Source organism: Macrobrachium nipponense, chromosome 1, assembly GCF_015104395.2.
Source record: "Macrobrachium nipponense isolate FS-2020 chromosome 1, ASM1510439v2, whole genome shotgun sequence".
Classification (NCBI taxonomy): Eukaryota; Metazoa; Arthropoda; class Malacostraca; order Decapoda; family Palaemonidae; genus Macrobrachium; species Macrobrachium nipponense.
The window spans coordinates 57,889,423-57,916,978 of NC_087200.1; the positions used below are offsets into that span (position 1 = coordinate 57,889,423).

General features: G+C 38.7%; 1 protein-coding gene across 2 annotated transcripts in view; it reads left to right on the forward strand.

Moving 5' to 3' along the window:
* The window catches only part of LOC135219326 (uncharacterized), a 298,402-nt gene that overhangs the window by 215,285 nt on the left and 55,561 nt on the right, over window positions 1-27,556 (forward strand). Inside the window, exon 9 of one of the 2 annotated variants that reach the window (XM_064255990.1) lies at window positions 14,839-15,034. The exons of the other annotated variant lie outside the window; for it this stretch is intronic. Coding sequence (XP_064112060.1) covers window positions 14,839-15,034 — 196 coding nt within the window. The remainder of the gene's footprint in view (window positions 1-14,838; window positions 15,035-27,556) is intronic. 2 annotated transcript variants of the gene reach the window in all.

Below are 27,556 nucleotides of genomic sequence, written 5' to 3' on the forward strand. Positions count from 1 at the left end.
ACAAGTGAGGCTTATTAACCACCTAGATGTTTAGTATTTCAAATTTTCATAGTGTGACTATATATCTCTTTGATTCTGTCGGTTTTTTCTTTTCAAAATCATTAGTGCTAAGGGCTGGTCAACCACTGATCCCTCAGAATATTTAGCATTCCTTGTGAAGAGCCATGTTTTATAATTTTTCCTTTTCATGGAGTGACTGTTAGTCTCTGCTTATGTGAGTTTTTTCTTGCCTAGAGTCATGCAGAGTTTATTGTTTTCTTTTCTTCCCTTTTGTTAGCTTTTTCTTGTCAGTCACACAGAGCTGAATGCTTTCTTCACTTCTGTGAAACCTTGGGTAAAGATGGAAACATACATGTATGTATTATATTTACTGATACACAAAAATCACTTTTTATTAGGGGACAATGACTATCAAAACTTGAAGTGTAATGATTATACAAAACAATGAGAAAGAGTGAGTGAGTTGTCAGATTGACATTCATTGGATTGCTTATGAAGTGCAGTGTACTTATAATGGACAAAACTTGTATAGTAGTAAAAATCATTAAATTTACATTCATGTGTCAATTATATGTTCATGTAAACTGCTCTTCCATAACATTTGTATGAATGTTGGACTTTTTCTCAGTATATAGGTACTACTCTTTCTGTATTATGCTGTGTATCATCATTTTACTCAAAAGTTTTGATGAAATTATCCCTTAATAAAGTATGATTTGATATAATTGTGTGTATGTATATCAGCAAATATAATAGAATGCTTATTTACCCAGTGTTTCAACCAGTGATATATAAGTAGCCCAAGATCAAGAAGCTTATATGCTAGGGGGTCCGTCATGCCATTAAATGTGATATATTAAATTTCCACCTCACTGTCCTGCTTGCATTAGAAATTGAACAGCAGAGAAATGGAAGGACATTGTACCTAGATTTATTATATTTTTGTCTGAGGAGTGATTTGTCTAGGATTTATGAAAACCTTAAATGTTTGCCAATACAAATGATAAGTTTCTTTTAAAAAAATTACTTTTCTTCAAAAGAAATAACATTCATATGTTTCTAAAATATTCCTCTTCAAGAGCAAAGATAGAAATTAGTGTAAGTTGCTTATTTTTAATCTTTCTGTACTGTTAAGGGGGGGGGGGAATCAATATTTTAAAATATTTTGTCTTAATTTTAATTTTCTTGGCTGGATGAGATAAATGTTGAACATTTTTAATTTCTTGGGAGTGATTTTATAGCCAGCTTTATGAGAGTTAAGTATTATGACTCATTGGTCTGATTAAACTACTATTTGATGATAATGATCTCATGTGATTAATTTGCAAGTATTTTATTTTTGGGCAAGTGTTGTAACAATACATTGATGGACACTGGTAGTATGTTTAGCATTGTTCATATGTTTCCCTCCAGTCTCAATTCTGCAAGCATGTTAGCAAACCAACAAAACTTATCATAATTTATAGGTAAATATGGTGGAATTTGGTAAATGTGGTGGAATTTGTCTTTCTGTCATATCGGTATCATCCTGTATACATTCAGTCAGTAATACTCAAACTAGAAAATCTCATTAATGTACCTAGTTTTTATTACTGTTTTATGCCTGGATAATTTCAAGGGGGGAAAAATGTAGATGTATGATAATGTTTGTGACTAGCTCGAATAGTTTTTCTGTGACAGTTTCAAGTTATTGGATAGAAATTGTTGCCTTTGTAAATTTGTAATACACATGTGAAAAGCAGTACTAAACGTACATGCATCAAGTACAACAAATTTTGTATTGTTCCAACCCTTTCATCAGTGCTAAGGTTAGTAAATGTCCCAAGATTGTCACTTGTATAATGAGTTTTCATTGAATGTATATTTTCTGATGGTCATTAATGTATCACATTTTATATATTTCATTAAGTACCCAATCATCTTGGAAGAAAGTACTAATTTTTATAATTTTTCTCAGGAGAAACAACTGAAGTTACTGTTGACAGAATTATGTATACTTAGAGAAAGAAGTTGTTTTTTTCTGTGGCTGATGAAGGGGTTAAAAGTAAAGTTTTGTATTTTTTATGTTAAATTTTGTATAGGTTTAGGTATAACATTATACTCAAAGTTAGTTATATAGCATGAAATTATAATTTTTCTTTAAATAGGAACTTACTTTTTGTATTAGGAGGTTTTGACAGTTTTGCTTAGCATCCAGTTTTTATCATGAAAATGTCATTAATAATACAGTATACGTGCTTTATTAAGATCATTCACAATGTCAGTGATAATGCTAAACAGCTAATCCTAGAAAGTAATTTTGTCAGAATCTTTGGGTACTGTTACCTGTTAGGTACTGATTGTGTGTCAAGATGTAAAGGTTTAATAGTTCTTTTTAAAATATAGTAATGATAATTAGAATCCTAGTATATATAATTTATAGAAATAATGGTAGTTAAAGCAAAGATGAAAATGAAAGTAAGTACTATGATATTAATCAATAATTAATTATAATAATAATTATATTGCTGTTAAAAAATGGCAGAATTTAGCAAATTAATCTTACAATCTTATATATTAGCATTTCTATTTCTCCTATTACTCGCTTTTCTGGCTCAGCGATACTACTTAATAAGCGAGTATTAAGAAAAATAGAAAAAATAATATATAAGATTGATTCACTTAATTCTGCCATTTTATTCAACAGAATTTGTTTGAAAAGAGGCTCTTCTTCCAAATAATAATAATAATAATGATGATGATGATGATGTAATAATAATAATAATAATAATAATAATAATAATAATAATATCTAATTGACAATAATATAATGATGATTATTATGATGGCAATGATGAAGTATACATACAGTATATGCTTAAAGGAATTTGTGTCGTCAAAATGGTGATATGGTTTTGAGTGGAGTGGTATGGCGCGTAGGTTTGAAATAAAAAATGTTAATTGTTAACCCATTGGTCATATTGAGCCAGACATCATTGTGATATCCCCAAAAATGCTTAGTCGTTCATACACGAACAAACTTTCGGTCTTAACAATAGGATAATTTCTAGTGCCCAGCTGGATCCAGTTAAATCGCAGATGAAAGCAAGGAAACTTGTGAGTTCTGGCAATGCGTGCGTATATTGGGTGAAGAGTGGTCAAGAACCACGCACCCACGCCACAGCGTCAGTCTTTCTTAAAACCGCTGTGGTTGAACTCTCTCAGCCATTACTCGGTTCATTGCTTGTTTTCGCTTGTGTTTGAGTGTGTGTGTGTGTGTGTGCTGTTATTGTGGCTTCTTCCGCTCCTTCTCGTCCCTGTCAACATGTGTTCCCTGCAACTCCAGGTTTTCTGTGTTCTGGTTTTTTTGGCTTCGGCTGTGACGGATCCGCACATCACTTGTAGTAGGTGCTGTTCTAACGTTTGTACAATAACAAATCCCTGCAGGGAATGCTGCGCGTGGCCAAGAGAGCAGCAGGAGTTATTTTATAGTAAGAGGGAGCATCAGAGAGTCTCTGCTCTTCCTTCATAGGAGGTTTTTTCTTCTCTTTCCGATGCTTTGTCTCCTACTGCTGCCACACCCCATACTAGTGTTGTGCCTTTGTCCTCTTCCTTTTCTTCCATCAATTCATCGTTGGAGGTATCGGGAGGCCCTCAGGCTGATTTATGTAATGTTGCCCCCTCTTCCTCGGGAGTTTATTTGATTCCTGAGAGGGAGGAGGCTTTTTCATCACTGTTTTATTTCAGATTCTGAGGCGTCCAAAATGGCGGCGCTTTGGTGGATGCTTGGGCTATGGGGTCCACCCTCCTTAGAGGGTTTGCTCTCCCCCCTCCTCCTGGCCACGTCTTCATTGGTAGCCGAGGTCAGCCATATTGTATTGGTCTGCCAGTGATGATTGCTGCTTCTTCGAGTCAGAGGGAAGCCTTGGCGTCAGCCCCGCTAGTGACGTCACGGGGTCAGTCATTTTGTATCCATCTGCCAATGGCGTCTGCTTCCAGTTCGGATCGAGGGGAAGCCGTGAAGTCATCGCCGCTTATGACATCCCTCCCAGTTGTCTCGGCTGCGCTGCCTCACTCGTCTGTGTCATCATTGTTTGCTGCTGTGACGTCATCTCTGCCATCCAGTTCGCTGCATCTCCCTTCCATGTCATCGGCCCCTTCTCTTGCTGATCCGTCTGAGGCTTTATGCCTGGAGGTTCTTAAGAGACTGGACTCTGTTTAAGAAGATAAGTTTGCTGTCTTGTCAGCTGGGAAGACTGGAACCAAGCGTGTTGCGTCAGCCCCGCCTCCTGTGAAGAGATTGTGTAAGGAGCCAGTGGTGTCTTCCTCTTCTTCTCCCCCATCTCCGCCACATCGGCGTATCAAGCATTGGAAGGCTAAGGACTTTGCCCCTTCTTCGTCTGCAAGTGAGGAGCAGCACACCTGTGTTCCTGTGAGTGTTGGTGTTACTGAGAGTGTTAGTGTTTCTTCCCCTGTGCGATCTGCAGTGGCTGCTTTGTCCTCTGCATCGAGTTGCAAGCATGTTGCAACCTCCCACGTTCATGCACATGTTGCAGGTGCTTCCACTTCTCCTTCTCCATGGCCTATTCATCACCGTAAGGATCTCATGGCGCCTGTCAAGAGGTCAAAGGTTGTGAGCTGCAGAGCTGGTGCAGCAGGAGTATTTGCCTGCTCCTCTCCCTGGTACTTCCAGGGGTTTGACTCCGAGGGATTCTCATTCTATCTCGAGTGTTCGAGATTCCTCATCAACACACATTCGTACGTCTGCCCCGGACGTGCTCGTACGCAGCCATGGTCGAGAATCATCTGTTGGTAGAGTGTGTAGTGATGTCCCTGGTGTTGTGGATGGTTCGTTGCAAGAGTTGGCACTTGGACCTAGCCCAGACAGGTTAGTTGGTGTTTTGGGCTGTTTGGCTGCTGGTTCTTTACACGAGGAAGGTGCTTTAGGTAACCTGCACATCCTTTTCGTTGTCAGTCTACGTTGTCGGAGCAGGAGGAAGAGACATGCAAGAGTTTTTTTCTTCCTTTACAGAAGTTGTCGATCTCATTCATGGGTTCAACAATTTGGAGAGGAGGACTCAGGCTCGGTCGTCTTTCACTCCTTCCTGCTTGGAAGCCTTGCTGGGAGCTACCCAGGATCCCAAGTCATCATTTCAACTTCCCTTATCGGGGCATGTCCAGTTGGTCTTGCATAAGGTTAACTCCTCGGTTTCAGATCAGGATGGATCGCTTCGCTCTAGGGACTCTGCCAAGTTGCTTCCCCTGCCTTTCACGAGGCATGGGAAGTACTATGCTACAAACTCTGCATATTTGATGTCGCATCATCTTAACCCGGACATAATTTTTCTGAAGCTGAGATTGACTTTGGAGCAGGTGAGGTTGGTGGCTCCGTTCTTGTCTCATTGGAGTCTACGGCAGCCTCCATGTTGTAAACGGTTTCTTGGCCGGACTTCTGGTCTATGGTAATTGCCATGATAGCTTCTGACAGGTTCCCAAAGGGGTTAGAAGAGACATGGCTTTATTCAGGATGGAAAGATCAGATGACCCTGAGTCCTTACTGGCATTGAGGAATGGAGATCTTTTGGAATCACAATTTTTGTTCCATCGGACTGAGTTGGAGGATGCAATAGACTGGCGCCAGGCTGACACCAAGGACAGATTAGTGCACCAGGCTGTCTCTAATTCAGTCTCATCCTCGGAGACATCCGGCTCCTCCTCCTACCCCTGTCCAGCAGCAGTCATGAAGGTAGTCGCCTGGTAGGCCACCAAGGAGTTCAGTTTCAGCAGGGCCTCCCTGTTCGTCCCAGCCTAGGTCAGAGGACTAATGTCCCTTTCGCTCCTGTTCCTTTAAGCTGAGAAAGGGGCCCAAGGGGCAGAGGTAAAGGGGGTCGCCAGTAGGTTAGGCACCTCTCCCTCTCCTGTGCCAGGGGTGGGTGGTGCCTGGTGGGCCATTGGGCCAAATAGTAGAGTTATGGGGCGGAGAAGTGGGTAGTAGATGTCCTTCGGGTGGGGTATCTACTGCCATTCTTATGCTTTCCTTTACTGGGCAGCCACCAGTTCCATAGATGGCCAGCATGATCATTTATCTGCCACATGATCCCACCAGTCATACTAATCATCCACGATAGTTTTTCTCACTTTCTCACCTCCGCCAGTGTCCCGAGAGAAAACTGCCAGTTGGTTACTTCAAGATAGGACACATATTCAAGTGCTGAAGGCTTTTGGTATCTCTTGCGCTTCCTCTCTGCCTTTTTTGCCCCCAGTGCTGTGACTCTCCCCATTATGTCAAGTTGCTCTAAGAGAAAGTGTTCTTTGTAGCATTAGTCTTGGCTCTTGTGATCCCAATTAGAGGATCAAAGAGCTCTTGCTCTTCAGTTCCAAGAACTCTTGCTCTACTCCAAAGCAGGTTAAGATCCCTGGCCATCTCTTTGGGTGTGGTTGGCTGCACGCAATTTTTCCAAATGTATAGCCTATCACTACTGAATTAGTGTTCCTGTATCTTTAGTGGTGGCAGTCCTTGTTCATCTCACTTTACTTGTATTCTTGGTTCTTTAACCCTCTTACGCCGACTGGACGTATTTTACGTCAACATTTTTTGTCTCCCGTGTGCCGACTGGACGTATTTTACGTCGACTTACAAAAGTTTTTCTTAAAATTCGAGCAAAAATACTTATAGGCCTACCAGCCTAAAATTTTTGAATCACGCGCCTTGGGGGATGCTGGGAGTTCACGGATCAAAGTGTTGTTTTGTTTACAATTGTTACGCAGGCGCGCAAGCGCGAATTTCTTTCTTGCCGCACTAAAAAGTATCTGTGACACATCTCGGAAATTATTTTGTCACTTTGACATAATTTTTGTACCATTGTAAATTAGCCGTTACATGAAGTATTATATATGAAAATGTGCGCATTTTTATGTAAAATACAACAATAAAATACTCATGATTGTAGCTTTTATCAGTTTTGAGATATTTTCATATAAATAACGATAATTGCCAAAATTTCAACCTTTGGTCAACTTTGACTCTACCGAAATGGTCAAAAAACGCAATTGTAAGCTAAAACTCTTATATTTTAGTAATATTCAATCATTTACCTTAATTTTTCAACTAATTGGAAGTCTCTAGCACAATATTTCGATTTATGGTGAATTTATGAATAAACTTTTTCCTTACGTCCGCGCGGTAACTCTTCCGAAAAAAATCATACATGCGATTGTGGTAATGTTTGCACCATTTTAAAATTAGCCATTATATAAAGTTTTATATATGGAAATGTGCGCAATTTCATGCACAATACAACTAAAAACAACCCATGGTTGTAGCTTTTATCAGTTTTGAGATATTTTCATATAAATAACGATAATTGCCAAAATTTCAACCTTCGGTCAACTTTGACTCTACCGAAATGGTCGAAAAACGCAATTGTAAGCTAAAACGCTTATACTCTAGTAATATTCAAGCATTTACCTTCATTTTGCAACAAATTGGAATTCTCTAGCACAATATTTCAATTTATGGTGAATTTATGAAAAAAATAACATTTTCTTTACGTCCGCGCAGTAACTCTTCCGAAAAAATCATACTTGCGATTGTGGTAATGTTTGCACCATTTTAAATTAGCCGTTACATAAAATTTTATATATGAAAATGTGTGCAATTTCATGTAGAATACAAAAGAAAATAATTGAAGGTTGTAGCTTTTCTCATTTTTGAAATATTTGCATATAAATCACGATAAATAGAAAAAAACCACGTTTTGAAATATTGATATTAAATCCACGAAAATAGAAAAAAACCACGTTCGGTCAACTTTGACTCTTTACCGAAAATTTGGCTTTTTTTTTTTTTTTCCCTACCGAAAATGGTCGAAAAACGCAATTGTAAGCTAAAACTCTTACAGTCTAATAATATTCAGTCATTTATCTTCATTTTGAAACAAATTTGAAGTTTCTAGCAAAATATTTAGATTTATGGTGAATTTAAAAAAAAATCTTTCCTTCCCTCCGCCCGCGGATTCTCTGCCACAAATCTCCGAAATGCGTACGTACCATTCTGGGAATATTTGCTCCGTTTCATATTACGCATTTCATAGAGTTTTATATATGAAAATGTGCGCAATTTCATGTAGAATAAAACAAAAAATATTTGAAGGTTGTAGCTTTTCTTATTTCCGAAATAATTGCAAATAAAAAATATATATTTAAAAAAATTCGACATTCGGTCAACTTTAACTCGTCAGATATGGTCGAAAACTGCAATTGTAAGCTAATACTCTTACAGTATAGTAATATTCAATCATTTGTTTTCATTTTGAAAGAAATTGGAAGTCTCTAGGACAATATTTAGATTTATGGTGAATTTTTGAAAAAAATATTTGTTTACGTCTGCGCGTTACGAATTCATGCATTATTTTGTGATAATATTTTCTCTGTGTTGCTTTTATTGTTTTACAATGTGTTACATACCAAAATGATCACAATTTAGTGTACATTACAACGGAAAAAAAAGTAACTTGTTACCTTTAACCGTTTTGCGCACAGCGCGATTTGAATACAATTATGTATGAAATTTCGTTTTTGCACTTATCATATATCGCATTATTTATATATGATAATGATAATTTTTTTCATTTCTGATGGTTGCATACTAAACTTCAGCCAATGACAAAAAAAGGAGCCAAAAATGAACTCTTAATCTTGAATACTAAGCGCGCTGTGATTTTTTGAAAAAAATATTTTTTCCGCTTCCGCGCTCACTCTGAAACACCTCCGGCACACGGGAGACAATTTTTTTTTTACCGCTTCGGCGTAAGAGGGTTAAGTTCCAGAAACTCTTGTTCACAGATAACTCAGCCCATGGTTGGGAGTTCACCTTGGTTGGCAACAGGAGGCAGGGGCAGATACTGAGTTTCATATCTGTTTCCTGGAAATTAATCCAATGATCCTAACTCTTCAGTTGTTTTTCTGATTGGTGTGAACAGTTGTTAGTCTGATTGGTGTGAAGTAATGTTGTTGGAGTTATAACAAACAACTTTCTTGTTACCCTACTTCAGGAACCAAAGGAGGGATGGAATGATGTGCTACCTTTTGGTAGAGATTTTTGTCTTTGCAAAGGAAAAACAGAATCAAGATTCATGCCCAGAAGGTGGAATGACCTTGAAGAGGGGGAACAAGTCCTGCTTTTGGAATGGTTGCTGGACCCTGAAGTCTGCCAGGCTGTCTTATATTTCATGTGTGTCTCACAGCTATCTGATACTTCTTCAGCATAAATGAAGCACATTTCATCCTTAATACCAGAATACTTCAACAACTGAAACATTCTTCTAGATGAGGGATGCCCAAATTGTTGGTGCAGTTTTCCTATCTTCTTTTCTTTTTCATTATCTCCCAAGGTCATCATTATATCTTTTGTTTTCTTCCAGGCTTCTTTCTCATCCATCAGTGGAAGGCAATAGTGTCCTGAGGAAGTGCACCTTGATTTCAACTTTCTTCCATGAATTTCTTTTTCTCAGTGCTTGTGACAAACTGCCATGCTTTCAGCTCTTGTTTCTAGCAGTCATATCCCTTATCAGCACCGAAAACTGACAACACCAGCCTACTGCCACATTCACTGATGCTACTTATGTTTACGACATCTTATCTTCTAAACTAGTACTCATTAATCTCCTCTTTCCTGCCACAACCAAGCTCTGCTACCATTTGTTGATCATGTAGACCAGTGTGGTAGGATAAATCAAGGGCAGACATAAAAAACTTACTTTATTTACCTCTGAGATCCAACATGACAAGTGCCTACATCATTTCGATTCGCTTCCCCCTTCCCACTCACAACATAAACATAAACAAACCTCCCAAACAAATGACGAGCGCAATGCACAACGTTGTACACAAACATTCTTAACAGAGTTAGCAACCAGCAGGAGATTCACTTGTGAGTTTGGAAGACATGCTGATCTTACACAGATTTGTATTTTAAACAGTCTGAAACAGACAAAAATCACACACTACTACTGACACAAAATTACACTGTAGACAGTGAGAGTAAGTGAGAGGGATCGGTCAGGGCGAGAGATACGGACATCCCAGCCTCTTGGGGCAATGTATTGTACATCGTATGCTGCTACCTGTGCCCGTCGTGCACGACTTAAAGTTTGGTCAATATTAATGTGTTGTTATCACCATTGTAACTTCAAAATATTGTAAATGGTATCGCAATAGTAACTTCAAAGTATTGCGACTCAAAACATCCTAACTCCAGGACAACCTTCGGCTGTTTAGGTTAACAAGTATCAATATAAAATTTCCTATGGGAATAGAACGACCTCCTCATTGGGCTGTATTTAAGATATGAATCTGTACGTACAAGCTTTAGATTTATAGTATTTATCAAATGTTTTAGATAAATAAACACCTTACTGTTGAACATTTAAGATATAAAGGTCCACACTAAGCATTATATTGATGGGTCCAAATCTACACCAGGCAAGGGATTTGCATTCATATTACCCAACAAAATTTACTTTGACATTACTCATTTTAACACCAACTCCATGTCGTAATTTTCTCTAGTAGTCAAGTAGAGTCTGGTGAAACATTAATGATAAAAATGATTTAGTTTGGATAATCAAATTTTATTTCACAGCAAACGGCAAATACTGACCACAAATTTTTAAAGGAATTTTGTCAGAATCTTCAAAAATTTTCAGTCCAGTAGTTTATAAAATAAAGTTTGTTTAATACAATTCCTTTATAAGCACAAAATCTTTGGTTTGACCCCTGAGTTCAGATTTTTTGGCTAAAATGTCTTTCTAATGCTGTAGCTTTTTATTAGCAAGACTTAATCCTTATACATGTTTGCCATTTATTACAGATTAATGAGCTGAAATATATATATTATATATATATATATAGATATATATATATATGTGTGTGTGTGTGTGTGTGTGTGTGTGATATATATATATATATATATATATATATATAGTATATATATATATATATATATATATATATATATATATATATATATATATATATATATATATTATATATATATATACACATATATATACATACAGTAGTACCTCGAGACACGAAATTAATCCATTCTGAGGGGCCCTTCGTATCATGAGGTTTTCGTATCTTGGACCACATTTTACATGTAAAATGGCTAATCCGTTCCAAGCCCTCCAAAAACACCCCAGTAAATTTCATAATTAAGCTAAATTGACCTGTAAACAATGAAATACTACAACAATTTGGACCATTCAATACCTAAATTAATAAAAACATGCAAAATATATCCTGTAAATAAACTGTATATTAGTGTACATGGTAACAAGAAATATACTGTACGTACGAAAAATGTGGAAGCTTACCTTTTGAGTGAGGCTACGTACATACGTAACTATCCAAGGAAGATTGCTTCTGCCTACTTTTCACAATGTTCCTGTGTGAGCCTTTTCGGGGGGTGTCTTCTACAAATGATTTGCACTTTATGAAAAGCGGCTTTAATTTCTGCCGTTTTTTTTTTCTTTTGTACATATGTATGCACGTACACTTTAAAAAATATACGTATGTACTACATATTATGTAACTATCCAAGGAAGATTGCTTTTGCCTACTTTTCACAATGTTCCTGTGTGAGCCTTTTCGGGGGGGGTTTTCTACAAATGATTGCACTTTATGAAAAGCGGCTTTAATTTCTGCCGTTTTTTTTTCTTTTTTTTATTTTAACTTTTTTCTTTTATTTTTTTTTACTTTACGTAGTTTTTTTTCTTTTTTACACAATTTCAACTTTCTGTTTTTTATCACTTGGTTCTTTTTTTGCACCTCATGACTCTGTTGGCCCTGGTGTCCATCAAAACCCTGTTCAACGAAATGCTCTCTCTGCAACTGATTTGGGTACTGAATGTTCGGCTGCTGACCTTCAACATAAACTGAAGTGCCTTGATTATACGTACTACTGGTATGCATGTTGTAAATGATTGGTCTACACCCTCTGTTCAGCAAAAGTAGTGGAGATTCTACCAACCTTGCAAAGTTTCCAGTTATCCCATGAGAGAGACCTTGATCACTTATCCCATGTGAGAGATCTTGGTAACTTTTTTTTTTAAATACGTACACATTGACGATCCCAAAAACGAATACCGCGTGCGTACTATAACAATGCTGGTAGCGAGTGGCCGAGCCACGCCACCACGCGTACATAGTAGATGGATGATGGGAGGGACACTGGCCAATAGGAGAGAAGGATTTCATGGCCGTGACTAGCATCAGGAACCAATGGGAGAGCAGGAGGATGGTGGCGAGTCTACTAGTACTAAGATGGCAGTGCTCGGCGCGATTTTCAAAATTGTTATCCAGGCGAATCTCGGACTTTAAGAAACCTTTCGTATCTTGAAAACTTTTCGTATGTAGAGCCGTTAAGTTTTTCGTATTGGCTTTCGTATCTCGAGTTTTTCGTAAGTTCAGCCTTTCGTATCTCGAGGTACCACTGTATTATATATATATATATATATATATATATATATATATATATATATATATATTATATATATAATATTAATATACACATACATATATATATATATTATATATATTATATATATATATATATATATATATATATATATATATATATATATAATAATATATATATTAACATATGAATAACTTGATCACGAAGTATATAAAACGTGATGCTATGTATAAATAAAGGTTTTTTGCCACGAAGGAGAAAATGAAAAAGCGAGATAGCCAAGTACTTTTGGTCCTATTTGGACCCTTTACTGAGGCAAACTGATTTTACAAAGAACAACACAGTCAAAAGAAGGCTTAATATACAAGCTGACACTACCAGATTAGCCATAAGGGCGATTTTCACTCTACAGGAAGGAGTAGTCGCCAGAGGCTAGCCACACCGGTGTGGCTAGCCTCTGGCGACTCCTCCTTCCTGTAGAGTGAAAATCGCCCTTATGGCTAATCTGGTAGTGTCAGCTTGTATATTAAGCCTTCTTTTGACTGTGTTGTTCTTTGTAAAATCAGTTTGCCTCAGTAAAGGGTCCGAATAGAACCGAAAGTACTTGGTTATCTCGCTTTTTTCATTTTTTCCTTCGTGGCAAAAAAACTTTATTATATATATATATATATAATATATATATATATATATATATAATAGTACTATATAGAGACGATATCTGGGTTTAGATATTTAGAAATTGAATGTTTAGGAGTGCATTTTAAAACTTTTGTAATAGTATTTTGCAATGACTGCTTGAGTGCTAGGTGTTGTTTCCATAATAATAATGTGACATACCGTAAATTAAGTTTTAGGCTCTCAGTTTTTGTATTAGTATTTGTAGGGTTGAGTGTCTCTTTATTACAGCTCCAGTGATAGTAGTACTACCTATTACATATACAGTTACATTCTGAATGGTTAAGTGTATTAGCTTCTCACTATAAAAATTGCTTGTAAATGCTGCGTATAGTTGTACAGGCAGTCCCCAGTTTACGACAGTAGTTCTGTTCTTGCACTGTGCCGTAAGCCGAAAATTGTCGTAAACTGATACATCATCGAAAATCGTAAAAATCCAAAGAAAACCTAACTTCTAATGTTTTGGGTATGTTGAAAACTATGTAAACTGCATTTTTATCAAGTTTTGCATTAAAAAAACTCCAAATGTCTATTACTAAGGTATTTTGGAGCCATATTTCTTTTGTCAGAACGGCATAAGTGCTGTAACCCCAGAACTTGTAAACAAGGAAATAATTTCTCACGAATACATTTGGAAAGCGTTGTAACCTTGAAATGTCATAAGCCGGACCCGTCATGAATCGGGGACTGTCCATAGTATAAGTATATAGTGTATGTATACTTTCTAGTGTGAAGTCCCCCATTGGGTGTTCTTAGAAAAATTTTGTTAGAGTTCCACCTTGTTATTTTTCATATATCTAACAGTACGCAATACATTTTGTTCAAAGTATGGTATATTTTTATTCTCAGAGGTGTTAAGCAGTCATTACTTTTTAATGGTAACATTTCATGTAATTACTTTTTATATCTTAGTCTAGTTATTCAGTTTTTACCTAAGACTACAGTGGACCCCCCATATTCGCGTTCTCCGGATTCGCGCATTCCCAGATTTTTCTCGGGAACATTTCTTTTCATTATTTGCAGAAAATTCACCTATTCAGGGCATTTTTCTATGAGAAATATCCAGAAATTCCTGTTTTTTTTTTTTTTTTATCAATTTCAACATTAATGCACTTTTTGTGATAAAACTTAAAAAAACCAAGTATAAGTATTTTTAGGGGTTTTTCTGAGTTTCAACTAGCAAAATAGTCTTTTTTCAGCATTGTTATAAGGGTTCCAACTATTCAAGGATTCTAAGTATCTGCGGGGGTGGGGGGGGAGTCTGGTACACATCCCCAGCAAATGCCGGGAGACCACTGTACTTCAAATTTTGTGGCAGTTTCACATTTTTTTTGGGGGGGGGCGGGGGTAAGTTTTTAGAAGAATGATAATTTTTTTATTGGAAATGAGACAACTACTTTTCTCTTAGGAACAGTCTTTAGGATTACGCTTGTTTTATGTATTAAGATTTGTTATATTTTTAATTTCATATTTTTAGTTGATGACAGATACATAGTATCTGCCGCTTGATCATTTTTAAGTTATAATGCTGCATAATTTATAGGAAAGTGTTTGCTGTAAAAACTGCATATATTCAATGAGGAATGTATCAACTATGTCTTTTCCACCAGAGTAGGATTTTTATTTTTGTATAATTTGCAGTGTCTGCTGTATTTCAGCAGACATTGAGTTTTAATCATGAAGCAATTGTTATATATTTCCAGAGCCTTCATAAAGAAGATCCTTCAAGCAGATCCCTTTGAAAAAAGGGAATACTCTGGAGGATTGCCCCTATCCCTTTACAAGTTGTATCAAGCAATGACTGTCTATGAGAGAAGGTTAAATGTCCCTGTAGCCTTCATAAGAAAAAAAATTATGAGAAGTATCCACAAGCTCATAGCAACAAAGTCCTGTCTGAGAGTAAGTTTTTTGTTTTTGTGATGAGGCATCTCTGCATCATCGTGGTGACATTGCTCTGAATTTATTTTCCTTTTTTGCCTAAAAAGGAAATATTTCCAAATTGAAGAATTCTTTTTTTAAATACAGAAAAGGAGTGATCTTTGTTATTTTTGGAATGAGAATATTTTATCCTCTTAAAGAGGATCCTTAACTGGAAAGTCTTTGTTTTTACAGAGGGCCACAAAAGTTTTATATATTGTAATTGCTGGAAGATAAGCCATGCTTTTCTCTAAGAAAAATGTCTTTGAAATTCATAAGGTGAAGGTCAACCATTGAAATTCAACTTGAGGTTAATGAGCAACTTGATTTGATAATGAGGAACGCCACTTTTTGCCATAAACCCAAACTACTTTGGTCACTTATATCAAAGTTACGCCACAATTATATGAGCCCTGGAATCAAATACAGTTTACTGTATTACTTTACAATTTGGACTTTTATATTTTTCATTACACGAATTATAAAAATTAGATATAGTCAGAAGGAAAAGCAAAACCACAAAAATTTTTTTTATTCATTATGGTAGTAACTATACTCTGTTTTTTCCATCTGTCCATCCGCCTGTGGTGGTCGCGCATGGTAACACTGCGTCCCTGGCTTTAAATAGTTACGCTATGTGTAAGTTTTAGGTAAATAAAAGGATATCTGGGTGTACATTTGCAACTGAAAAGTGTTTTAATAATTTACTGTATACAAATTACACCTTTAATATTCAAAATAGGATATTATTTAAAGCCCGGGACGCAGTGTTACCATGCGCAAACACCACAGGCGGATGGACAGATGGAAAAAAACAAAGTATAGTACCATACTTTATGGTTTTATGTGAGAATTATGCAAAGTAACTGTACATACTTGTCCTCTTTCTTTTCATAAATGTTCAAGCATAATTGATTTGTTATACAAAACCTTTTAATCATAGTTTGCCTAATTACATGTGAAATGGACTAAGCCACACAAACTTGATTAGTTACAATATGTAATGTCAGACTGCATATGTGCAGCTTCCAGTCCACGGTCTACTGGTTAACACTTGTTATGCTTGTGTGGCTCCAACACTCTCAGTTGTTTGCTGTGTTTCCTAGGGTCTGCTTCACCAGGTTCTTTCCCATATATCATGCTATTTCGTTCATTTTTTGTGTTTTTTTATATGTTCAGGTATTTGAAGTAGTCCACATGTATATCTTTACCCTCTCAGATGTGTAATAGTGGATTTCTGGGATTGGCCTGTGTCGCCCAGTGAAATGTTCCCTATAGCAGCACTCATTTCAAGGTATAAATAATTGCTAAATATACCAGAGAAAAAAGCCATATGGAATGCCAGAGTTACTACCTCTGGATCGATCACCTTCATAGGAGTCGGTATAAAAACAGGGCGAGTGGATGCCACTACCACAGAACTCCAGCCAATTAGTTCTCTCCTCTCTCAAAATCCCCCACCAGATAGGAGCCGTTACAACGGCCACCCTCCGCTCGCCTTCTTCTGCCAAGATTCTACATTCCTTCATAGCGCTCATTGACACGTAGACGTGTTTTCGTTGTGATTTTCAATTTTGTGATTTTGGATTAATTATGTCTTCTGAACTTCAAGAAGCATCTTCATCTAAGTTGAGTATTATTTTTCTGACTTTGAACGCGTTTGGGCAACGGTGCATTTTATGTGGTGTTGTTTATTTGTAATGTTACTTGGGAGCCGAGCGTATCGTCTCTCGGGTCGGCCATTTAAATGCATTGTTGTTCGTGTACTTAGTCTCCTCAACTTTTTTATTACGATAAATCATTATCCCTTTTGCTCATTATAGTATACATTACTGTTATCATGGAATTTTACCATTTCACTCCTGATGGGTTCCGATAGGTTGTTTTAATAGATTTTATCAATTTTAATTATAGCCTATTAGAGGGTTTCCCTCTCTTTTTTCATAGGTCCTTCAGGAGCGATTTGGTTCTCTCACGAGAAGTGCAATAATATTTCATTCTACTACATGCGCGAGAATTGTGTTGAGGTGACCTAGGCTAGCCTAGTGTTACGCATATTACTTGAGAAGTAAAAGATCTCTCATTATTTCGCGGTGCTCATGCATTTTATGTAGATGATTTTATTGTTATTTAGTTTATGTTACAATATTATTTGCTATTATATTGATGAGGTTGGGAGTCCTACACGAATATTTATCTATCCTTGGCCGCATTATTACCGTTCCTAGCCTACCTGACCAGATCTAGGTTAGATTTTGGAAGTTAGGCTAGGCGGTTAAGAGTTTTTTCTCTCTACCTTAGTTGGTTTTAGTTCTGGCGATCCTGACCAGACTAATAATTTAGTTTTGGAAGGTGATCCTTTACTAGAGAATTCTCTCTTGTCACAGAATGTAGGTGCTAGACCCATCTTTCCTGACCAGGTCGATATATTCGATTTTGGAGGGTTAGTTTAGGTTCTGAGTTAACTCTTTCACGACACTCCAGCAGGCGCCGTCCTAAGCCACCTGACCAGATCGGTATATCTGATTTTGGAGGGATAGGCTAGGCTAGTAGATGGATTGTTTTTATTCGTTGGTACTTCCAGTAATTACTGTTTCAATATTTTGGTTTAGTATAGCCTCGGCTAGTACCTCCTTTAGGGTGTCAGATGGCCTGCCGTCTTTTGCCCCCTTTAGTTGTAGGTTTTTCCACGGCTTCTTGGAGGGTGACTGTTGCCAGGCGATTACTAGTTACCCTTCCCCTCTGTGCTCTTCCTTCCGGCCCGGACCTGTTCCGGTGGTGTTTCGTTAGCTCGCTGTCCTAGTAACCCTTACGGGGAACGGCAGCTGGAGCATTGAGCACCATCCCGGGGGGATTAGTCGGAGGAGGTTAAGGAGTTGTAGATTATGTAATCTCTGTTAGTACCCCATTTTTGTAATTTTACTAGTTACCCTTCCCCTCCGTGAACTTCCTTCCGGTCCGGATTGTTTCCGGTGGTGTTTCGTTAGCTCGCTGTTTTAGTAACCCTTCCGGGGAACGACAGCTGGAGCGTCGAGCACTATTCCGGGGGATTAGTCGGAGGAGGTCAAGGAGTAGAAGATTATGTAATCTCTGTGGGTACTTCTCCGGCTCTGTGTTTCTCGGTCGAGGTGTGATTTATCATCACTCTCACCAAGTTATTGCACACCGGAAGTTATTAGTACTGCTGTGTCCGCCGCTCTGTTTTCCATTATTCTCTATATTATTGCTACTGCCCCCATTCCGGTGGGGGTGGAACTAGGTTTAGAATACTTTTCCAATTAACTTTGAATAGCTACTCTATTCCGATGCATTCAGATTCAGACCAGGTTTACCTGGCTCCCTGTTCTGCTCGTATTTGGCCAGTTCCGCTGGTCTTAGCGATCACGATAACGAGATTATGGACTCCAGAGCAAGCGGAGACTTTCACAGCTTGATTTTTAGTAAGAATTCTTACTGAGGAGTTAATTTTTTCCCTGTAACTAGTTGTTATAAAACTAGTTTAAGTGTACTCATGTATCATTTCTAACTTACAGATGGTACACTGTCTGGAGTTGGGCTGTTCAGCCGTTCTCCAACAACCTTGTGGGCATGAGGTCTGCCGATCCCATGCCAGCTGTTTGGTGCAGATGGACAACATCCTAGTCTGGCATCCGGATGGCTGCGAAATATGTTATGCCTTAGTGCAAAACGTAACTAATGAGTCGGTAGGTACCATCCGCACCTTAGTAATGTTTATTTTTGAATCATAGTCCCGTATAGGATGGGCAATTTCTGGAGAATCTGATTTCGTCCTTTCTTACAGACCCCTCTGGTGCTCAAGGCCTCCTCACTAGCAAACCTTAAGATCTGGGTGGGCGGCTATGGTAGGAACGTGACCGCTGGATGCCCCTATATGCTGTCGGAGATGTGTTCTCTCCTTTATCCCAATGCAGGGACTTCAGCAGCAATAGCTAGGGAACTTGCTGGTCCAATCATAGAGAGGATCTGTCTGGATACCCAGATCCCCCTGGAAGAAGAGGGTTTATGTGAGGAAGTGACCAGAGAGGTAGCAGACATCAGCCTGCATCGAGAACCTATGGCCATCGACTCTCAGGAAGAAGGTAGGGAGGTAAGTGAGGCAGGAGGTCTTAGCTCTAAAATCACTGTATTTAGTCCATCTTCTTCTTCATCTTCCTTCCAGGGCTTCTCAAAATCCAGGATCCTTGGGGATAGGTCTGGCTCAGTAATCCCCAAGGTGAAAACTCTAATAAAGAAGTCCCTGCAGAAGGCTGCCAGACCAGCTAAGCCTTCTCCAGCAGACTCCGCCAGGTCATCATTGGCTACCAAGCCTTTGACTGCCTCGGTGAAAGCTACTTCCCCACATAAGGGGTCGAGAGCTAAAGGTCCTAAAACCAGACCGTTGGAATCCGGCTTTAACCCTGACGCTTTTGCAGATCTTCTCATGGAGAAGATGGGCAGCATGGTAGACTCGAGATTCCAATTGATGTCTTCTCAGCTTGCTTCGGGCTTAGAAACATCAGGACAGTCCATCCTGTCTCTTGCTCAGAGACTACAAACTCAGGAGAGTTTGCTGACCGGATGCGTCTAAGCTCCCGCCATTCGAGGACAACAACCCATGGCGGTTGGCTCTGCATGCTCCTTTCTCCGAGGGCATGCTGACAATTGAGGGATGTGGCACCCGTCCGGTGGAAGATTATGAATTCTTCCCGCGCGGGCCTCCAATTTCCCTTCCCAGGCTACGCTCGTTTAGCCGAGGAAGCCTTTGTAAGGGTAGACAAAGTCCCCAAGGAGATGGTAATCTATCCTAGGGATCAGGCACAGTCGGCATGGGTCCGCACCCTTTCAGAATGAGATTGCATCAACACTAAGTTGACCCCAAATAAAGGTTGTTACACCATGTTCGTGGTAGGAGATAACATCCCGACCCCTTGTACTTCCAAGATTGCAGAATTAACTCTGCAGGCCGGAATAGAGGAGAAACCAATGCCTCAACTTAGAGAGACAGAGCCTACCTCTCTGCTCTTTCCCGGAGATTTGGAGTGCTGGGTGGGCACTCCGGAAACTTCCACAGTGGGCAGACTCGACCCGGAGTGTGCTTCCACACAGTTTAGTGAAAGGCTACCCAGAATTCCAGATGCCTTGGTAAAGGCAGAATTCGAAGCTAAATGTAGACTGAGTAGGTTGATCAATTTGGTTACTACAGCAGAAATGACAGCCTTTGTCTACTCTGAGGAACCTTTATTCCGGGTCCTAACAAAGTCGCTGCTGCAGACTTTCCAGTGTGACCTGTATGACTTTGTGGTTGCTAGGCGGAATTGCAGGAAGCATGTCCTGGCCTATGCTTCCATCAGGCACGAGCCTAACAAACTCATTAAGGCTTTGATCTGGGGACCCAAACTCTTCCCTGATGACGTAGTTAATGGCGTCATCAGTGAGGCAGCTAGGGCTAATCAGAACCTTCGTATTCGCTGGGGCCTTCCCTTCACGAGGAAGTTTGAGGCCTCCGGACCACAACCCAAAAGTAGGAAGAGGGTCAGGAAGTATCAGCCCTTCCAGACCTATCAGTCATAGACAGTGGTGCAAGCAGTCCCTGTCTCCCAGCTTGGTCAACCTTCGACTTCTAAGGCACAACCACAGCAACAATTTGTCTTATTACAAAGTCAGCCAACTCAACAGCCCTCGAGTTCGGCTACTTTCATGACATCCCCTTCCTTCAACGCTTCGTTTGAAACGCAGGGAACTTTTCAAAGCTATAATAGGCAAGCAAAAGGTATTAGAGCAAGAGGAGCTTACCGGCAGAGCTGGTTCCAGAGCTACCTCCAGGGGCAGAGGTTTCAGAGGAGGCAGAGGAAGTAAGACCTCAATCAACCAATGATCCTCTCCAGGTAGGTGGGAGACTGTACCTCTTCCGGGACTATTGGACCTTCAGTCCATGGACCCAAAGTATAGTATCAAAAGGTCTGGGGTGGAGATGGATAAAAGGGCCTCCTCCACCAGTCAGATTCCTCCAAATCCCAATGACAGACCTTCTAAATAATGCCAAAGACCTTCTCCAGAAGAAGGCAATAAAGAAGTTCAGACACCTGAAGTTTCAAGGACGTTTGTTCACCGTGCCAAAGAAGAGTGATTCTGGACTTGTCCCGTCTCAACTCATACATTCAATGCGACAAGTTCCACATGCTAACTGTCTCGCAGGTACGGACCTTACTTCCCCGTGGGGCCGTCACCACCTCTATCGATCTTACAGACGCTTATTATCACGTCCCAATAGCGAGAAACTTTTCTCCCTACCTAGGATTCAAACTAGGAAGACAGGCTTACTCGTTCAGAGTATTGCCATTCGGGCTCAGTATAGCGCCCAGAATATTCACCAAACTGGGAGAGACAATAGTTCAGGAACTAAGAGCTCAGGGGGTTACGCTAGTAGCTTACCTAGATGACTGGCTTATTTGGGCACCCAACGACAAGGAATGTCGCAGGGCAACAGCCAAAGTAATAAAATTCCTAGAGTGTCTGGGATTCCAGATAAACAAGGAAAAGTCCCGTCTCATTCCAGCATCTCGCTTTCAATGGTTAGGAATCCAGTGGGATCTAACCACACACAAACTATCTCTTCCGCCAACCAAGTGCAAAGAGATAACGAAAGCTACGAGACAATTTCTAAAAAACAGACGGGCTTCTCTTCGTACCCAAGAAAGAGTATTAGGTTCACTTCAGTTTGCTTCACTAACAGATCTCTTGTTGAAAGCAAGCCTGAAGGACATCAATCGGGTATGGCAGAAAAGAGCCAACAGCAGACTCAGAGACAAAATCTCCTTGATTCCGCTGATACTAAGGAAAAGACTACGTCCATGGACGACAATCAAGAGTCTTTCCAAGTTAGTTCCACTCCAATTTCCCCCGCCGTCTCTAGTAGTCCACACGGACGCCTCTCTGAGCGGATGGGGGGGCTATTCTCAGCACAAGAAGGTTCAAGGAACATGGTCGATGGTATTTTGCCAGCTTCATATCAACATCCTGGAAGCAATGGCCATTTTCCTGACCCTAAAAAGACTAGCTCCGGCCAGAAACATTCATATCAGACTAGTCTTGGACAGTGCAGTGATAGTTCACTGCCTAAACAGAGGAGGCTCCAAGTCAAGCCACATAAATCATGTGATGATAGCGATCTTCTCGCTGGCAATGAAACATCATTGGCACCTGTCAGCTACTCACCTGGCAGGCGTACGAAATGTCATTGCGGATTCTCTATCCAGGACAACTCCACTGGAATCGGAATGGTCCCTGGACGCAAAATCATTCAATTGGATTTGCCTACAGATTCCGAGCCTTCAGGTGGATTTGTTCGCCACAGAGTCCAACCACAAACTTCCATGTTATGTGGCTCCCAATTTGGATCCTCTAGCTCACGCCACAGATGCGATGTCCATAGACTGGAACAATTGGCAGAAAATTTACCTGTTTCCGCCAATAAACGTTTTGATGAAAGTTCTACACAAACTCAGGTCTTTCAAAGGGCAGATAGCGTTGGAAGCACCCAACTGGCCGAAGAGCAATTGGTTTCCTCTTCTACTAGAGTTGAAACTTCGGCCCAGAAGGATTCCCAACCCAAAGCTGACTCAGGTGGTACAAACTCAGACTGTGTCAGCTTCCTTAAGAGTTCTGAATGCCCTAACTTTATGGACTTCATGAAGATGCTAATATTGACCTGCTAAACACATTATTTGTCGAATCAGACAAAAGAGAATCGACACTCCGGCAGTATGATTCAGCAGTGAGGAAATTAGCCATCTTTCTAAAAGAATCAGATGCTCAGACAATGACTACAAGTCTGGCAATTTCCTTTTTAAGAACTGTTCGAAAAAGGCCTAGCCGCTAGTACTATTACTACGACTGAATCTACCTTGAAAAAGATATTTCAGTCTGGCTTTAATATTGATTTAACAGATTCGTACTTCTCGTCTATACCTAGAGCATGTGCTCGGCTGAGACCAGTAAATCGACCTCATAAGGTCTCCTGGTTTTTAAATGAAGTACTCAAGTTAGCTTCAGATACTGATAATGAATTGTGCTCTTATATAACCCTTCTCAGGAAAACATTATTTTTACTGAGCCTGGCCTCAGGTGCTAGAATATCAGAACTGTAGGCTCTCTCTAGAGAACCAGATCATATTGATTTCCTCCCGTCAGGAGAAGTTCTGCTTTCTCCGGACCTGAAATTCTTGGCAAAAAGACCCTCAGAACAGATGGTCCCCAAGGAAGATTGTCCCTCTTCCACAGGACCCATCATTATGTCCAGTTATTACACTAAAGTCTTATATTGACAGGACTTCTAATAGGTCTTCAGGTCCTCTTTTTTTATTAGAGAGAAAGGTGGAACCATTTCCCTAAAAGGCATCAGACAACAAATTCTTTATTTTATTAACCCTTTAACGCTGAAGGGGCATAATAAAAATCGTCTCCCGTATGCCGAGGGGGTCTCGGAGTGAGCGCCAAAGCGGAAAAAATATTTTTTTCAAAAAATCACAGCGCTCTTAGTTTTCAAGATTAAGAGTTCATTTTTGTTTCCTTTTTTTGTCATTGCCTGAAGTTTAGTAGGCAACCATCAGAAATGAAAAAAAAATATCATCATATATAAATACGTAATGCGATATATGATAGCGCGAAAACAAAATTTCATATATTGTATTCAAATCGCTCTGTGAGCAAAACGGTTAAAGCTAAAGAGTTACTTTTTGTTGTTGTATTATACACTAAATTGCGATCATTTTGGTATATAACACATTGTAAAGCGATCAAAGCAACACAGAGAAAATATTATCACAAAATAATGCATGAATTCGTAACGCGCGGACGTAAAAATTTTTTTTTTTTTTTTTTAATTCACCATAAATCTAAATATTGTTCTAGAGACTTCCAATTTGTTTCAAAATGAAGATAAATGATTGAATATTACTATACTGTAAGAGTTTTAGCTTACAATTGCAGTTTTTGACCATTTCAGATGAGTTAAAGTTGACCGAATGTCGAATTTATTTTATATTTTTTTTATATGCAAATATTTCAAAACTGAGAAAAGCTACAACCTTCAATTATTTTTTGTTGTATTCTACATGAAATTGCACACATTTTCACATATAAAACTCTATGAAACGCCTAATATGAAATGGAGCAAATATGACGAGAATGCGACATACACATTTCGGAGATTTGCGGCGAAGAATCCAAAAATTCACCATAAATCTAAATATTGTGCTAGAGACTTCAAATTTGTTTCAAAATAAAGATAAATGACTGAATATTACTAGACTGTAAGAGTTTTAGCTTACAATTACGTTTTTGACCATTTCAGTAGTCAAAGTTGACCGAACGTGGCTTTTTTTCTATTTATCGTGATTTATATGCAAATATTTTGAAAATGAGAAAAGCTACAACCTTCAATTATTTATTGTTGTATTCTACTTGAAATTGCGCACATTTTCATATATAAAACTTTATGTAACAGCTAATTTAAAATGGTGCAAACATTACAACAATCGGACAAAAAAATTTCTGATTTTTTTTGGAAGAGTTACCGCGCGGACGTAAGGAAATTTTTTTTTTTTTTTTTCATAAATTCACCATAAATCAAAATATTGTGCCAGAGACTTCCAATTTGTTGCAAAATGAAGGTAAATGATTGAATATTACTAGAATATAAGAGTTTTAGCTTACAATTGCGTTTTTCGACTATTTTGGTAGTGAAAGTTGATCGAAGGTTGAAATTTTTGCACTTATCGTTATTTATATGAAAATATTTCAAAACTGATAAAAGCTACAACCATGAGTTGTTTGTAGTTGTATTGTACATGAAATTGCGCACATTTCCATATATATAACGGCTAATTTGAAATGGTGCAAACATTACGACAATTGGACAAAAAAATTTATGATTTTTTCGGAAGAGTTACCGTGCGGACGTAAGGAAAAAGTTTTTTTCATAAATTCACCATAAATCAAAATATTGTGCTAGAGACTTCCAATTTGTTGCAAAATGAAGGTAAATGATTGAATATTACTAGAATATAAGAGTTTTAGCTTACAATTGCGTTTTTCGACCATTTCGGTAGTCAAAGTTGACCGAAGGTTGAAATTTTGGCACATCATTATTTATATGAAAATATTTCAAAACTGATAAAAGCTACAATCATGAGTATTTTTCTGTTGTATTCTACATGAAATTTTGCACATTTTCATATGTAATACTCCATGTAACGGCTAATTTAAAATGGTGCAAAAATCATATGAAAGTGACAAAATAATTTCTGAGATGTGTCACTGATACTTTTTAGTGCGATAAGAAAGAAATTCGCGCTCGCGCGCCTGCGTAACGATTATAAACAAAACAATGCCTTGATATGTGAGCTCCCAGCATCCCCCAAGGCGCGTGACTCAAAAGTTTTCGCCTGGTTGTCCTATAAGTATTCTTCCGCGAATTAAAAAAAAAAAAATTTTTATCGACGTACCATACGTCCAATCGGCACCCAACAGACAATTTATGTCGGCGTTTAATACGTACAACTGGCGTTAAAGGGTTAAACAAGCTAATCCGGATTAGTTCCTCAGGTACATGATATCCGAGTTGTAGCTACCTCAGTTAACTTTTTTCATCATATGAACTTTGATGATCTCAAAAAGTATACGGGTTGGAAATCCCCGACAGTATTTAAATGCCACTATCTAAAGTCTCTAGAGGCCCATAAATATTTTGCAGTGGCTGCAGGAAACGTTGTCTTGCCTGATACAGCCTAATTATGTAGTTTGTGAAGTTGGATATTATTAATTATCATTATTTTGACTATTATTACCTTTGTACTCCCTCTCACCTACCTGCCTCACTTGTATTCCCTCCCTTCTTGCCTTTTTATATCGGACTGGATTGCTTATCAACCCACTCCTGTACTTGTACATAATCCATTATTCATATAACTGTATATTCATTACCTATGTTGACTTTTCTGGTGATGGTATGAACTTGGCCTAGGTATATGTATTTTACACTATTTACTCCTGTTTTGGTTATTGTTAATCTTAGATCATTAAAACATGATGGTAAGGAAAAGTTTTATTTTTCTTTTCATATATAAAATGGTTTAGTTCTTATTCTCAATCTCCCAAGCTTATATGGCTGATTCTCTGTTACTATTTCACTGGGCGACACAGGCCAATCCCAGAAAAGGGATTTTGACAAAGGAAAAATCTATTCCAGTGCTGCCTCCCCTCCCGTCAAGATCTTGTGGATCTCTTCCTAAGCCTCATCCTATTTCTCAGATGTCTCCCTCTCCTTTAATCTCTTTGGCATTGCTGGGAGTGAGTTTCCAGTCTTGTCATCTGCTTCCTCTTTTCCTGTGAGTAATGCTTGGCTTGAGTGGTAGCACTTCTTCTGATGACTAGATTAACACTAATTAAGCTAGTGCGTCTTCTGAGGACTAGACAAGCATTCAATTCCTGAATTGGGGGGTGTTGTGAGACTAATATGGACATGTTTCTCATTTTGATGGCAACCTTTCTATGTTGAGAATCAACATTTGTTAGTTTCATGAACTCTAGTCATTTCTCTTGGGAATTTAGTTGTGTTCAAGATGTTTGCAAGTTTGTGTTTCATTGCTCCTCCTTCTTCGCCCAATTAATTTCTGCCCATAATATTGCCCTCTTGCTCTTCGTTGATGCCTTTTTAATCATTCTTTTAGTTTCTGTAATGCCTACCACTTCTCTTTGATGTATTTTCTACATCATGGTTCTTCTTGTACTCTCCCATTCCTCCATGTTTTTGGTCTTTTTCAAGTCATTCCACCGACTAAGTAGCGCCCCCCCCTCCCCATACATAACTGCCTTTGGCCTCAGTTGGCCCCACTTGTCGCCTGTTTCAGATTCTTGGGGGCAGCCAGGGGATCCTTATGCCCCTTGCATTGTAGGGTGCCTTGATGTTTTCAATGTCTCTTTTGTGTGCCTTGTGGCTTCAGCATTCTCCATTGCTTTGGCTTTGCACAATCTCAATAACTAACCTTTACAGGGAAAATTTGCAAAGTTTGTTGCTTGGCATAGCAAATGAAAAACTCCTGATTTTGATGGCATTATTCCCTTATTGTGAATTTCTTAATTTTTTTCTTTAAAAAAGTTTATGTCAGCAATTAAGGGGCTCATGGCAGTCATTTTTCATGTTGTCAGAGTGAGTGTGACTTGGGTTATGATCAAGATATATTTCAGCCTATTTTGTTATTTTGTGTCTGATGAAACATCCTAGCTGGTTTTTGTCCTGAGTTGTATGAGATATTTAAGCCTCTCTAAGAACATTCTTACTTGATTTGACTAAACCTTCTCTCTCCTAGCTCTTGTATGTTCAAAGAATATCAGTGAACTCCATGTCATAGATGGTAACATATCTCAAGCATTGGGATAGCTACTGGGCTTATCTTTGCCCAGGATTTCATGGTAAAAATTCATCATTGTGTACACAGTTTTTGG